The following is a 12,864-nucleotide window of genomic DNA, read 5'->3' as shown; positions in this document are numbered from 1 at the left end:
CAGCTTAATGTGATTCCATATTCTCCATTGCCAAATGTTCTGGACTAGCACTGACAGCTGGGGCAAATAGCCCCCCCCTTTCATGTCAATCATGTTGACTATTGTGCTTTAGTCTTACCTTGAATAAGCCTGTAAAATGCTCTGAGTGCTGTGCTAATTCCCATGAGTTCTAGATAATTGAGATAGAAACTTTGCTATTGTCACATCTAGATACCCTAAACACTCCGGGAAAGGAGCCAACCTCCTACCCCTAGTACTCTCACACCACCTAGAGGAGATCGTGACATGGGCGGACTCAAAGCAGATTATTCCATGGAATCAGACGGGTTTCCGGAAAAAAACCGGAACAACCACCAACATCCTGGCTATCTCGCTGATAATGGACGGAGCTAAAATAAAAAAACTGCCGCTGCACCTGTGCTATATCGATTTTAGTGCAGCCTTCGTAATATCGAGAGAGGCATGCTGTGGCGGGAACTTGCACAATGGGGCATACCTCAACCGCTTCTAAACATGCTGAAGTTACTCCATTATGACACCTGGGTGCAGGTGAAGCTGGAAAATGGGACCCATCTGTCTTCCAGAGTCTGCACGACTAAAGGGTTAAAACAAGGGTGTGTGCTGGCCCTGACTTTGTTTAACCTATTTATGGCAGACTTATCAGGCCGACTTGATACATCCAACTCCCACTCTCCGAGGCTGGGAGGAAAAACCCTAAGTAATTTATTATACGCAGATGACGTGGTACTTCTTAGCCACACACATATTGGCCTCCAGAATTTGCTGTCGAAATGCACAGCTACGCAATAGAAAATAACTTAAAAATCAATCAAAGTAAAACCATTTACAATGTCGATCAACACCAGGAACAAACATCAGAAGTCCTGGACTCTGGGTGGCCAAAAAATAGATTCTTCACGTGAATACAAATACTTGGGCCTTATCTTCGACACAGACGGCTCATTCTTTCGGCAGATGGAGGAAACTAAAAGAAGAGGGGCCTTGATCGCCATCACATTGAAAAATCTAGCAAACCAACTATCGGGGCCAACCTTGACACCATATCTAAAAGTCATCCAGGCTAAACTGCTCCCCTCAATTTCTTATGGCAGCGAGGCATTACGAGGAAGAGACTCTAGGAACTTAGATAACATCCAGGTAAAAGCATACACCTCGCCTGCCCAAATAAGGCTGGAGTTTGGCCTAAAGAAAGAAGACCTTGCAAGACAAGGAGCCTACATTATCTGCTGCCACAAACTCCGCTCTGCTTCCAATGACACTTTAAACGCGATGCTGTGGCTAGACATACAAAGCACGCTCCTACTTGAAGGCAGCATTGGGGGCTGTCAAGGCTTCCGCACTCTGGGCAATGCAACTGGGGCACAATCCGTTTAAAAAAGCGGTTTGGAAAAACGTAAAAACTCTTTCCCTAATAGAGGACAAGGCCGCTTTTGCTAAAAGAAACCATGCGTGGATGACACTAAACATGTATAAATTCCTGACACCACAACTTTATTTCAGCCAGGGCTATCCCAAAACTATCAAACTGAAGTTTCTGAAATACAGATTAGGGATCCTGCCCAGCAGAGAGCATCAACCACCATGGCTCAGGAGTAATGGTCAGGAAGTCTGTCCGCTCTGCAACCTAGCAACTGGAGACATACTCCACATGACCTGTCTCTGCGAAGAGCTTCGACAAGTCTGCCTACAGGTATTAAGGGACCAGCTCAAGCAGATAGGGACCAGCACGCGCAGGCAGGCTGTGCTTGCATGCTTGAACCCTGCGAACACAAAACTGAATTGTAGATACGTCAAGTTTTTGACCACGATAGAGCAAAGACTACCAAATCTACAACTTGCGGCTAGCATGGGTTCTGGCACCTAGCGGACGAAATTTGGGCTACAAACGCCGGCCGGGCTCAGGGAACTCTGCTAGACAATTATTCTCGGTCCCTCACCGCATGGACTTTGATAAGGACAATTACACAGACTATTCTCACCATATTTTATGAAATTGTTTTAAATGCACGGATTGTATTGGTTTTAATTAACTATACAAAATAAAATGTATCTTATCACACCACTAGTGAATTGCAAGCTTCAACTGTGGAGTAACCTTTTATTTAGGTGCATAAAGATAGTGGTTATAAGAACAAATCCAAAGTTTATAAAAAAGTCACATCTCCCTTTCATGCGAGTCAGACCGTAGAGTTGCTTATTTTCTTTCCACACCCAGAACCATGCACGAAATCCATTTCGAAAACTTGATGTCAAAATGGCACAAATGTATTACATTGATTGGACTAAATCTATAAGCAGAACAAAGCAACTTTGTCGCTTGTGCTAAACCTCACAGGCAATCATTTTGGACAGGGTAATATTGCTAGATGGTTAGTTAGGTGTATTCAAACATGCAGTGCTTAAGCGGAGCATGTGTTACAGGTAGTTTCGCTAGCTAATTCCACTCTGATAGTCAGCTACTTTGGCCTTCTTAGAAAACATTCACATGCAAACATATTAAGTTCCTACTTAGGCAAATGCACGTTAACTCAACTCTAGTTTGTCTACATTCAGGCCTGCCAAGAAGTTTTAGTCAGCCAAGCAGTCTGTCTTTTATTTGGACTTTAAAAAACCAATGGTCTAGATATTTTTCCTAAAGGGGACCTTTCCTACCCCTCTGTTCCTGCCTTGAAAGAGGTTCTGTCGTTCACAAGAGATGTTTGGAAGTCAGCGGAAACCTTGGAACTGACTTTGTATTATCATAATAGTCTGCTATTATGATCTTTCAACCCTCCACAGCTTCTGCAGAGATTTTGCTCCGATTTGACAGGACACTCCTAGATTGTGTAAACACCTGTCCGAGGAATGTGGGCTGCTGAATTCATATCTTAGCATAGATCGCCGCCTAGTGTTGGGTCCGGATGTTTGCAATTTGTTGTCCTGGAAGAGTCTCACCTGGACAGACCATAAACTTGTGCCCTTCAATTTCATCTATGATAACGCACACACTACAGAAAAATCCACCATCAAGCCACCCACTCGAAACTGGAAAAATCTGCTTGTCAGGCCAGACCTATAGACCCTGGCCGAAACTACTAAACCTACCATGACAGGTGACCCTGACAAAGACAACGACCTGTTCAATAAATGGATGCTCTCCTAACAAATACCCTAGCCCCTTGGAAAAAAAGCCAAGACCATAAGACGTAAATCAGCCCCTTTGTTTACACCCCAATTGAAAGCCATGAAAGATCAGTGCAGACTGAGGTACTGGGTTTTTCAAAACCGGTACTGAACCGGTAACCCAGCGGTGTCAGGGAACACACCCAAAGACCTCGAGTCCATTCCTGATTTAGACCACAGAAACTCAGTCTTCTAGGTGAAGTCAAGGATCGATTTTATTGGCTGCAACCAAGTAACAGGGCCTAGAAGTACAACACACGGGATGTATATTCTCAGGAGACTGCTCAAATTCACAAAGTCAGGCTTCTCTTTTTATACGAAATATTGTGCTTTAGGCAAACATTCTTCGAATTTACAGTATACCATTGACATATTTTCAATACAAAGGAAAATCAGAGTCATGATGACAGCCCACATTTCTTTCTGTCCAGCCCATAACAAATTACCCGGCAAGGCCCAGCATTTCCATCAGATACCGGTGGACCCCCAATAAAAACGGGCACCTCCCCATCATAAAGCAAATGAGAGAGAAAAGAGCAGGGACAGGTGTGAGCAAGATTCGGCAGGGTGTGTGCGCGATGAAAAGGGGTTTATGGCCTGTGAGCCTTGATGCCATCTCATTCGGCCACTGGGAGAGGAACTGACCAAACAGGTTCAGCCTGGGGCAATGGTTCCAACTTGCACAGGTCACAGGAAAGTCAATTAAGGTGTACGTGTCCTTTGGAATCGAATTCAGCTATATTATAAGCCTATGTAAAGGGCAACTTACAAAATGGCTGCCGTACACAAAATGGAAGCCAAGGGGTCAGAACGAAATTGACGATTTCGAGGTGAAATAGTCACTGGAATATGACAAATGGCTTGTACATAGTGTACTAGCCATTTTCGGTCTTTTGATATAAGATTCGTCATGCTACGACAAAGTTGTATTCACGAGTTCAGAATTTTCAGAACCACAAACCCTCCTTTTGCCCTTACATAGGCAATTTAACCTAATCTCATGCTAATCTGAGTCCAGGTCTATATTCCTAAAGTCCTTGAGATGTTGCTGTAACATCATTCTAGTACTTAGTTCGTCTCTTGATACAGGCTTCCTTACACATGATGTAACACAGAGGCCACATATTGCAGGAGCACACTGCACGCACAGACAGAACAGGAAAAGAATGGCTAAGACCATCCCAATGACCATCTGAATTTTCCATCCCCAGGCGGATATCAGTTCCCAGAACCATCCCATTAATGACCAATCTCCTTTATCCACATGAATAGATTCGGAAATCTTATGCAGTTTGGAGATGGCCTGGTACACTGTTGGAGCGTTATCTGGAATGAAAACACAACCACTCGATTGGATCAATCTACATACCCCACCTCGGTCTGCAAGTATGACATCTAAAGCGACCCTGTTCTGAAGGGTCATAAGACGATCCGACTGGAGCTCAGCAGTCAAGTTACTAAGGGCACCAGCAGTTTCAATTACGGTGGACTCAACCACCCTGGTTAATTGCCTTAAGTTCCTGCTGTTAGCCATCGGTCCCCAGAACGGCAGAAAACCCTTTACGAAGTCCCCAAATTCTTGTCCTGCAGTGTCTTCTTTACTCAAGACACCTCTAACTATCCTTGTCTTGTGGTAATCTGCCGCTGCTGTGTAGGTGGGAGGCAACAGGAACAAAACAAAACATGAGCCCGAAAAGTCAGGGGGCAACCATGTATAGGCTCTATCATGGCAGATGAAATAGGTACCCTTAGCTGCTAAAAACGCAGGGGAAGTCTGAGATCCAAAAACATACATTTCAGTACAGACACTCTTCCCTAACTGAGCTCTGGGATTCTTGCCAGTACCTTGCAGACACAGGTGACCCTGATGGGGTACAATCCAAATCGGGGAAGATCTCTTAGCTTGCTGTTTCTCACTCAGAGTAGCTCCATATCCGGTCACGTTCCATCCTATATAGGCAAGTGTCTCATCTTCGGGGGTAGTTTCATAAGAAATATCATCCTTAATCATGTCAACTATACCCTTAACTAGAGCACTATTCTTAGGGTAGTCTTTTACAGAACGTAGGGGGTGGACTTCACGTGCATATATGAACATTGTTCTGTATGCCCACACAGAACCATTGTGGCTGAATGGCAGGACCAGATAAGGGATACCTTTATCCGTTGTGTGAGGCATAAGACCGCACACCCAACAGTTAGTCGTGTTCATTACAAGTTGGTGTTGGTGCAAGAGCTGAACAAAGGAGTTATTGATAAACTCTAATCTCCTAGCTGATTCGTGTTCAGGAAGGGGTTGAAAAGAATGGGAGGAAACAGGGGGAGGTATGGGCGATGTAGTGGGTGCAAATGTTACTCGAAAAGAGAACAAAACATAACTTATTAAAAATATCATCACACTGAATAACATAAAAATGCACAATATCAAAAAGCTTTTCCTTGTCATTATTTTACAGATCCTGGTTTTAAAGTTCACTCTTTTGGCAGGGCTCTCCATCTCGGAAAACTCCATCCTCTCTAAAGTGCTGCCCGCGATGGGAGGTTGATTCTGCTAAGGAATGCTTCTGTCAGTCCAGGGCAACTCCCTTAGACCAACCAGAACTGCCGACTTAACGTCGTCAGCTGCACCCCAAAGACTTTATGCAATTGCGGCCCTAGCAGCGGAACCCGGATGGCGGTTCGAAAAACAAAAATAAGCAAGTTTCTCAGATGGGAGAGCTGCACTTTCAAAAATAGCAGGATAAAAAAAAATTGTTTTTATTTGTCCATAGGTCTCGGTCTCAAATTATAGCGCTTTTTCCCAGGTATTGTTTGGTCTTTGAAAAGGAGTTCAGGTTCTGTAGTGTCCAATGGAATTGACGGTGATACAACTGGTTGCAAAATGTTCTTGCTCTCTTGTTCAGTAAATGTTCCTTTTACTCGTGCATCACTGAAGGGCAGAAAGCATGGTACAGTTTCAGTTTCTGAGTCGGCGACACCCTTCTGGACCCACTGGTCATACGGCAGAGGCAGAGGGATCCGTTTGCAATGGATCCCGTGGATCCAGTTTGCCTTCCCCTCCACTTGAACAGCTGATCTTGTGGAGAGAAGGACGAGGTGCGGTCTGGTCCACCTGGGCTGGTCGTTCTTGGTTCGCTGGAAGTTCTTGACCAAAATCCAGGGTCGTTCTGATGTCCTGGAGTCTCAGAGACCAGAGGCAGGGTGTCGTGAACCTGTTGATGCAAAACACGCAATTTAGCCGTCAATTCGTACAGATAATCAAGCAAAACAGGGTGTACCAGTTCGCTGAACTTAGTGGGCCTTGGCACTCCCCATATGTTGGCCGGGCGGCCGAAAACAATCTCATAGGGACTAAGTTTCACTCGTGAATGCACAGTCATTCTGGTGGATAGGAGTGCTAAGGGTAGAGCATCAGGCCATTTAAGACCCGTGCTCGCTTGAATTTTGGCCAATTTTAACTTAAGCGTGCCATTGTAACATTCTACTAATCCAGCTGATTGGGGTTGATTTGCAGCGTGGAACCTTTGCTGAATGCCTAACCCTTCACATACTCTCTTCATCACTCGACCCACAAATTCACTCCCATTATCACTCCAGACCATTCTAGGCATTCCGAACATGGGGAAGAACTCTTTCACAAGGGCTTTAGCTGTGGATAAGGCAGTATTGTCTTTTAGGGGGTATGCTTCTACCCATCTTGAGAAGGCACAAACAACGAGTACGTATTTTAGATTGTTGCACCTCTCCATATGGATGAAATCTAGCTGCAAAACCTCAAACGGATACGTAGGAGGTGCAAAATGACCAGCTGGAGTTGGGGTTCCCCTACCAGGATTGTGTTTCAGACACACCATGCAATTCTTGACGACATTCTCTGCACACTTTGGAATTCCTGAATTTTGCCATACTGGAGCCAACAACTTGCAAATCCCTTTCACGCTGACATGAGCCATTCCATGAGCCATTGTAACCACTGCAAGCACATATGCATCGGGTAACAACCATCTCTGATGCTCTGACAATTCAACCCAACAACCATTTGCATCCATTCTACCCGTACTTTCTCTCCACATGTTCAACTCTTTCTCTGTAGCTTCAGCTTGAATAGACTTCACACTCTGTATCGTGTCTTCACACATTCCAACATCACCAACCCATCTTGCAGGGCCTGCAACATACATTCGGCTCATCACATTCCTTGCAGTTTTTCGCGATTTCGTCAGCAAATGCATTTCCACGACCAACATCAGTCACCTTCTTGTGAGCACTACATTTCACAATCGCCACTTGCAGAGGCAAGGTCAGCGATTCAAGAAGCTCATTCACCAACTGACCATGCTGAATCTTAGCTCCATGCGAATTTGATGAATAGCGTCCTTATGGTGTGCTTAGGCGGTCAAAGACACACCATAAGGACGCTATTCATCAAATAGCCGCTCCATAATAGATTGAAATACTAATCACTCAAATATATGTCCTTGGTGTTTATGAAAATTCATTTTTATAAAGTTGTAAATATTTCTGTATGTATGGTTGGTGAGAGAGAGTGAGATTTGCAAGTGATTGTTGATGAACTATGGTTGTTTTCTAATTGTTTCATTATTTCACTACTGCGCACTGATTTTTGTAATGTCAATTTTATGCTTAATGTTTTTGTAATGTTCGTCTTTTTGATAAATTGTGAAATGTTTGGTGAATTATAACCAACAGACCGTTCTCAAAAAGTGTGATCAATAAAGAAGATTTACTCTTGACAAACCAGTCTCTTATCGCACTTAGTTTAGCTCTTCGTGTTGAGTTACTACTCTTGAAAGATTTGACAGTATTGGAATTTTTGTTGCTCTATCAATGCAAAAAAGACAGATCTATCACCTGGAAACAGCCGGTCTCATGTTAGTAGCGAGACTCCTGGAAACCTAGTTTGGCCACTTAGACCGCCACTTAGACCGGCACTCAAGATGCATCGTTGTCCTGAGAGGCTAAAAAAAGAAAATGTGTTATACTACCAAGTAAAAGATTTGTCCACTGATGTAGGGCAGGACAAAAAAAGTAATATTATCAAGCACCTAACTCCACCTTTCCTAAAAAATCATCAAAGGTACAACAGTGGTATACAGAAGGGGCACCGTAAGAAAAAGCTTCTACAATACTCTTGTCATCAAAAGGTTCTATGAGGTAGCAAAAAGCATGGAACGTCCAAATTCTTAACCCCCACCAATGTGGAACGTGAACATGGTGTTTACTCAGCCTATAAAGCTGTATCTTGAGCCCATACATAAGGCAGGACTCGTATACTTAACCCTCAGGACCACTTTCCTCATCGCCTGTTACAGAAACTCCCAATACAAGCCCAAAGGCCATTTCACACTCCTATGTCTACCAGGCTATCAACCGACCTGCCTCTTTCCGTAACCAAAAACATAGGGCAAGAAGGAGCTCCACGCAATAAATGTCGGGCAGCCAGCTGCAAGATACTAGGCCAATCTTAGGGAAGGGGAACCACTTTTTCCTTTGGAAGAGCAACTAAAGACTGGCCAGTAACCAAAGGGGAATATTGCAAGATGAATTATGCAAGCAGTCTAAACATGTTATAAGACCACAGTAGTGGCTATGGAGGCTAAACCAAGAGCACATCATACAAAGGAAAAGGGAGCTGCATTAATTAGCTAATGTCTCAAATGAGATGTTAGGCAGCCACTTGGTCATTCATGCACATTGTCACAAAGTAGGTGTGGACACTCAAGCTAACAGCAAATTGGGAATAGTGCAGACACTACTGAAATAGCTGTTTGAAAATGCTCTCATTTTTACCCAGCCTCCCACAAGGGAGAATACTGCTATAGAATTCACACACTGTATGTGAATTAAAAAAGATTAAAAAAATGAGATGGTTTCTTACCTTTAGGAGTAGTTGTGCACCTTTAAATTTTTCTGGATGCACATGTGAACCTCCCACCTCCTCAGAAATTAGCAGTTTAGGAGTCTAGAAATGGGGGAGAAATGCATGTAAGGAAATAATGGTACAATTCGCCAATAGGCAAAGTAATCTGAAGACGGCAACCACGGAGATGGGCTTCCATGGCATACATTTCATGTCACAGTAGGAATGATATAGCACCAAATAAAAGATTGCACTCCGAGAGAATAGAAAGACGAAAAAGAAATCATTCCGGAACCAACCTCTAGATGGCGGGAAAATGCACAGCTTGTAAATCCAGAATATTCAAGCTCAAAACTACTCCTACAAGTTAAGTGACCATTTTGTTACAAGGTAAGTAACATTTATCTTGCTCTGAGCTAAGTAGCATTATCTGAAATGCAAACTAGTAATACGTTCATGCTCAGTCTTTAATTATAGAACACTGTTATTTATTGTTTTTTGTAAAGTAGACATTCATTTAACATTTTCATATTTTCTTTTCCTAGTGATCTCTTAAATTTTCCAATGGAACTGAACTTTAAATCACCACCATTCAAAGAAGGTCTTACTGAAGAATTCTTAAACCAGCAAATCCCCTACTTGTGGCTTATCTACTGGTGAGATGGTGGTTCTTGTCATGTGAGAAAATGTTGTGACATTGATTCTAGCATTTCAAACATTTGGTACTTAAAACCTTAACCTCTCAGGTGGTAAGGGCATGCAGGAGAAGTCCTCAACACTCTTGTTGAGGTGCTAAGGATGTCTCCAGCATGTCCTGGCACCAGAGGCAGGAAATCCCTGTGTTGGGAGCACCAGAAGGATTGCCTTTCATTTACTTTAGCCTCAGGAGCTTTGGAAAGAGAACCCAATGCTGCAATCTTTTTTTTCTCTCGGAAATGGCAATCGATGCTCATGGCGCACTGATTTAATTTCAGAGAAAGTGAAAGTTTGAGTCGATCAGCTAATTTGACTTTCACTGCTTTGGTGATCAGGGGAATCTCAGCCCACTGATGCAGATGGGAGGGGTGTCGTTGGAAAGGGGAGAATCTCCATAGAAGGTCCCTGCTTGGGGCACATTGCAGTAATGTGATTTTCCAAGCTGGGATCGACCCCACTAGACTCCAGGGACTATTTTGGGGGTCTACCACTTCCCAATGGTCTAGTGCCCGCCCCGCTCCCAGAACCAAAGTCTTTCTGCCCCCTCTTCCCCTGCGTGGGGGCAGATTGGAGGTTCTTACCTCCAATCTGCTCCCCGAGTGGGGGCAGAAAGCCCATTAGGAATTGTTTCTGTAAGGGCAAAGTGGGTTGAGACGTGCCTACTAGGCATCTGGTTTATCCCCCATCCAGCTAAATAAACCCCAGCACTCTATCTGCCCCCAGTTGGGGGCAGTAACATGTTTGCATCCAATCTGCCCCCTGCATGGGGCAAAAATCCCACTAGACAACCAGGCATTTTATTTCGAGGCAGGCAGCGGCAAGACACCAGGGATTTTTTTTTCCTCTCTCTCTCAATATGTCACAATGGGTGGGGGCAGCCCTCCCAGGCATCGGGCCTAGCCCTCAACCACCCAAATGATGTCCAGCAGCCTTTCTACTCCCTGTTGGGTGCAAATAAGATGTGTTTTACACCAAAAAACCCAGAAAACCCACTACACCACCAGGTGGTCTAATTGGGGAGGGATGCTGGCAATGGGCAAATGCTCCCACCTGCCACAGGCCCAAAAGTCTTTCTACACCCACTCCACCGAGGGGGGAGGAGAGGTAGATTAGAGGTCATAAGCTCTAATTTGCCCCCGGAAACTTTATGTGGAGAAATGGATGGGAGAGGAACACCTAGGCATTGCGTCTAGCGTCCCACCCCTCAAATGACCCGCAACAGTCTTTCTACCCCGGTGGAGGGGCAGATAGCCTACTGGACACCACAGCGTGTTTTGTTTATTGGTATGAGTTGTGGGGGTGGCCTCTGCCTCCAATTTGACCTCAATCTTTCTGCCCTAAGGGGGACTATGGCATACCCATCCTTTTGGCAAGAAGGATAATTTTGAACTAAACACCTCGGGCAGTCCAAGATAGTATGCCTTGTGTGGCTCCCATGACATTTTCTTACACACCATGCTCTGCAAATCTCAAACTTTGACTAAAATTGCACATGTTCTTGGCATTGCTGTGACATAAACGTCTGGAATTTTCAGGCATCCACAAAATTTCTACCACATTGCCCTGACCCCAACTTGCCCCGTTAAAAATGTTATCCCCTCTTGTGTGGCTAGGCCTACCCTCCATGGTACAAAAGGCCCCAAAACAGTGTAGCAAAATCGCCAATAGGGGTAGCTCAAGTGTTTGGATTCGGGCTCAGCGGCCACACAGGGAATGCCACCAAACCCAGAGATTTATGAAAACTAGATCCCTCCGCATTTTCTTAACCACAATGCCCTGTAAACCTCAAACTTTGCCTAAAATTGCACTTTTTCCCTGCATTTCTTTTCTGTTGCGGGCACGTGGCATACCCACACAAGTGAGGTACCTTGTTCGAGGCATATGTGGTTGTAGATACACATGCTTTGCAGAAGTCCACCATCTACTGTTGGGCTTAGATGATTTCAAGTTGTTTTTGTCCGCAGAAGTTTGTCAGTCACAAGGCTGTGTGACTGCTCCTGTTGATAGTGTGCATAGGCATCAACTCTCTTGTTGGATTGTTTTTTTCCACTTACTGGTTACGATATAAGCTCGCATGCTCCGGTTCGAGCTCCTTTTGGGCTCCCTTCGTTTTGCCAGTAGTTCCACCAAATCAATGATTTTGTCTCTATCGCGGAAGAGCGTTATCTGGTTGCACCGGACCAGAACAAAGTCACAAGTTGAGGGTGACTGCAATGGAGTGCTGGCCGGATACAGGGAGGAAGTTAGGCTTGCTAAACAGAGTACCTTAAATCCTGGTTGTGGAGCGTTACGAGATTGCACTTCAAAGATTTGTCACGCAGTGGTGGCTTTGATGAAACTGCTGGGTGGCGATGCAAGATCTTGTGTTGTCGTTGTCCAGGTTGTTGTCGACAAGGGGCCTGCAATGCGAAGACCTGCATCAAGGATATTGCTCAGTGTCTGTTCAAAGGAGCTGCAGTGCAATGTTCTGTGTCCTCGAGGATGCAGTCGAAATGGGGCTTGCAGTGTGAAGTCCTGAATTACGAAGAGGTGATGCCAGGCCCTGCGGCGGGGAGACGTCGCACAATGGTTGTTCCAGTGTTGAGCTCCGTGGAAATGCAGTACTTTGCGTTGTTTCTGGCCGAAAGACCGCAACTGTGCTGACAGAGCACATTCAGGTCCACTTACTGGGGTCCAGGACTGGGGTGACACTACTTGGGTAGACAAGACCCACAGCAGGCAGAGTCCAGGTGCTGGGTTCAAGGTTGTTTTAGGCTTTTCTGTCCTTAAGGCTCTGATCAGGTTATGAGCTAACTAGGCCCTGGAGTAACTCCCGTTTTCCTTGGCTCAAGATTCAGGTCCAGTCCTTCACACTCGGGCAGCAGGGTAGCAGTCCCTGGAGAAAAGCTGTCTTTCCAAGTCATCCTTGGGTCTAGAGGTGTTCTGACAAGTTGGCTGTAAGGGTCCAATATTTGTACTTGATGCCAGCTTTGAAGTTGGATAAGGTTCTGGAGGTTTCCTCCCCAGAGGTGTTTGGAATTTGCTGCCTCCCAGCCCTGGCCCCAGCATTTCTAGGGGGACACAATACTGGTGTAATACCCGTTGTGAGTGTGCTGAGGCAGAGG

At 44.9% G+C, this 12,864-nt stretch overlaps 1 protein-coding gene across 1 annotated transcript in view; it reads left to right on the top strand.

Moving 5' to 3' along the window:
• ZFC3H1 (zinc finger C3H1-type containing) overlaps positions 1 to 12,864 on the top strand; it is an 830,061-nt gene that overhangs the window by 649,498 nt on the left and 167,699 nt on the right. Inside the window, exon 28 of the mRNA XM_078673923.1 lies at positions 9,610 to 9,720. Coding sequence (XP_078530049.1) covers positions 9,610 to 9,720 — 111 coding nt within the window. The remainder of the gene's footprint in view (positions 1 to 9,609; positions 9,721 to 12,864) is intronic.

Source organism: Lissotriton helveticus, chromosome 1_1 (assembly GCF_964261635.1).
Source record: "Lissotriton helveticus chromosome 1_1, aLisHel1.1, whole genome shotgun sequence".
Classification (NCBI taxonomy): Eukaryota; Metazoa; Chordata; class Amphibia; order Caudata; family Salamandridae; genus Lissotriton; species Lissotriton helveticus.
This window is presented reverse-complemented; position numbering and strand designations above follow the sequence as displayed.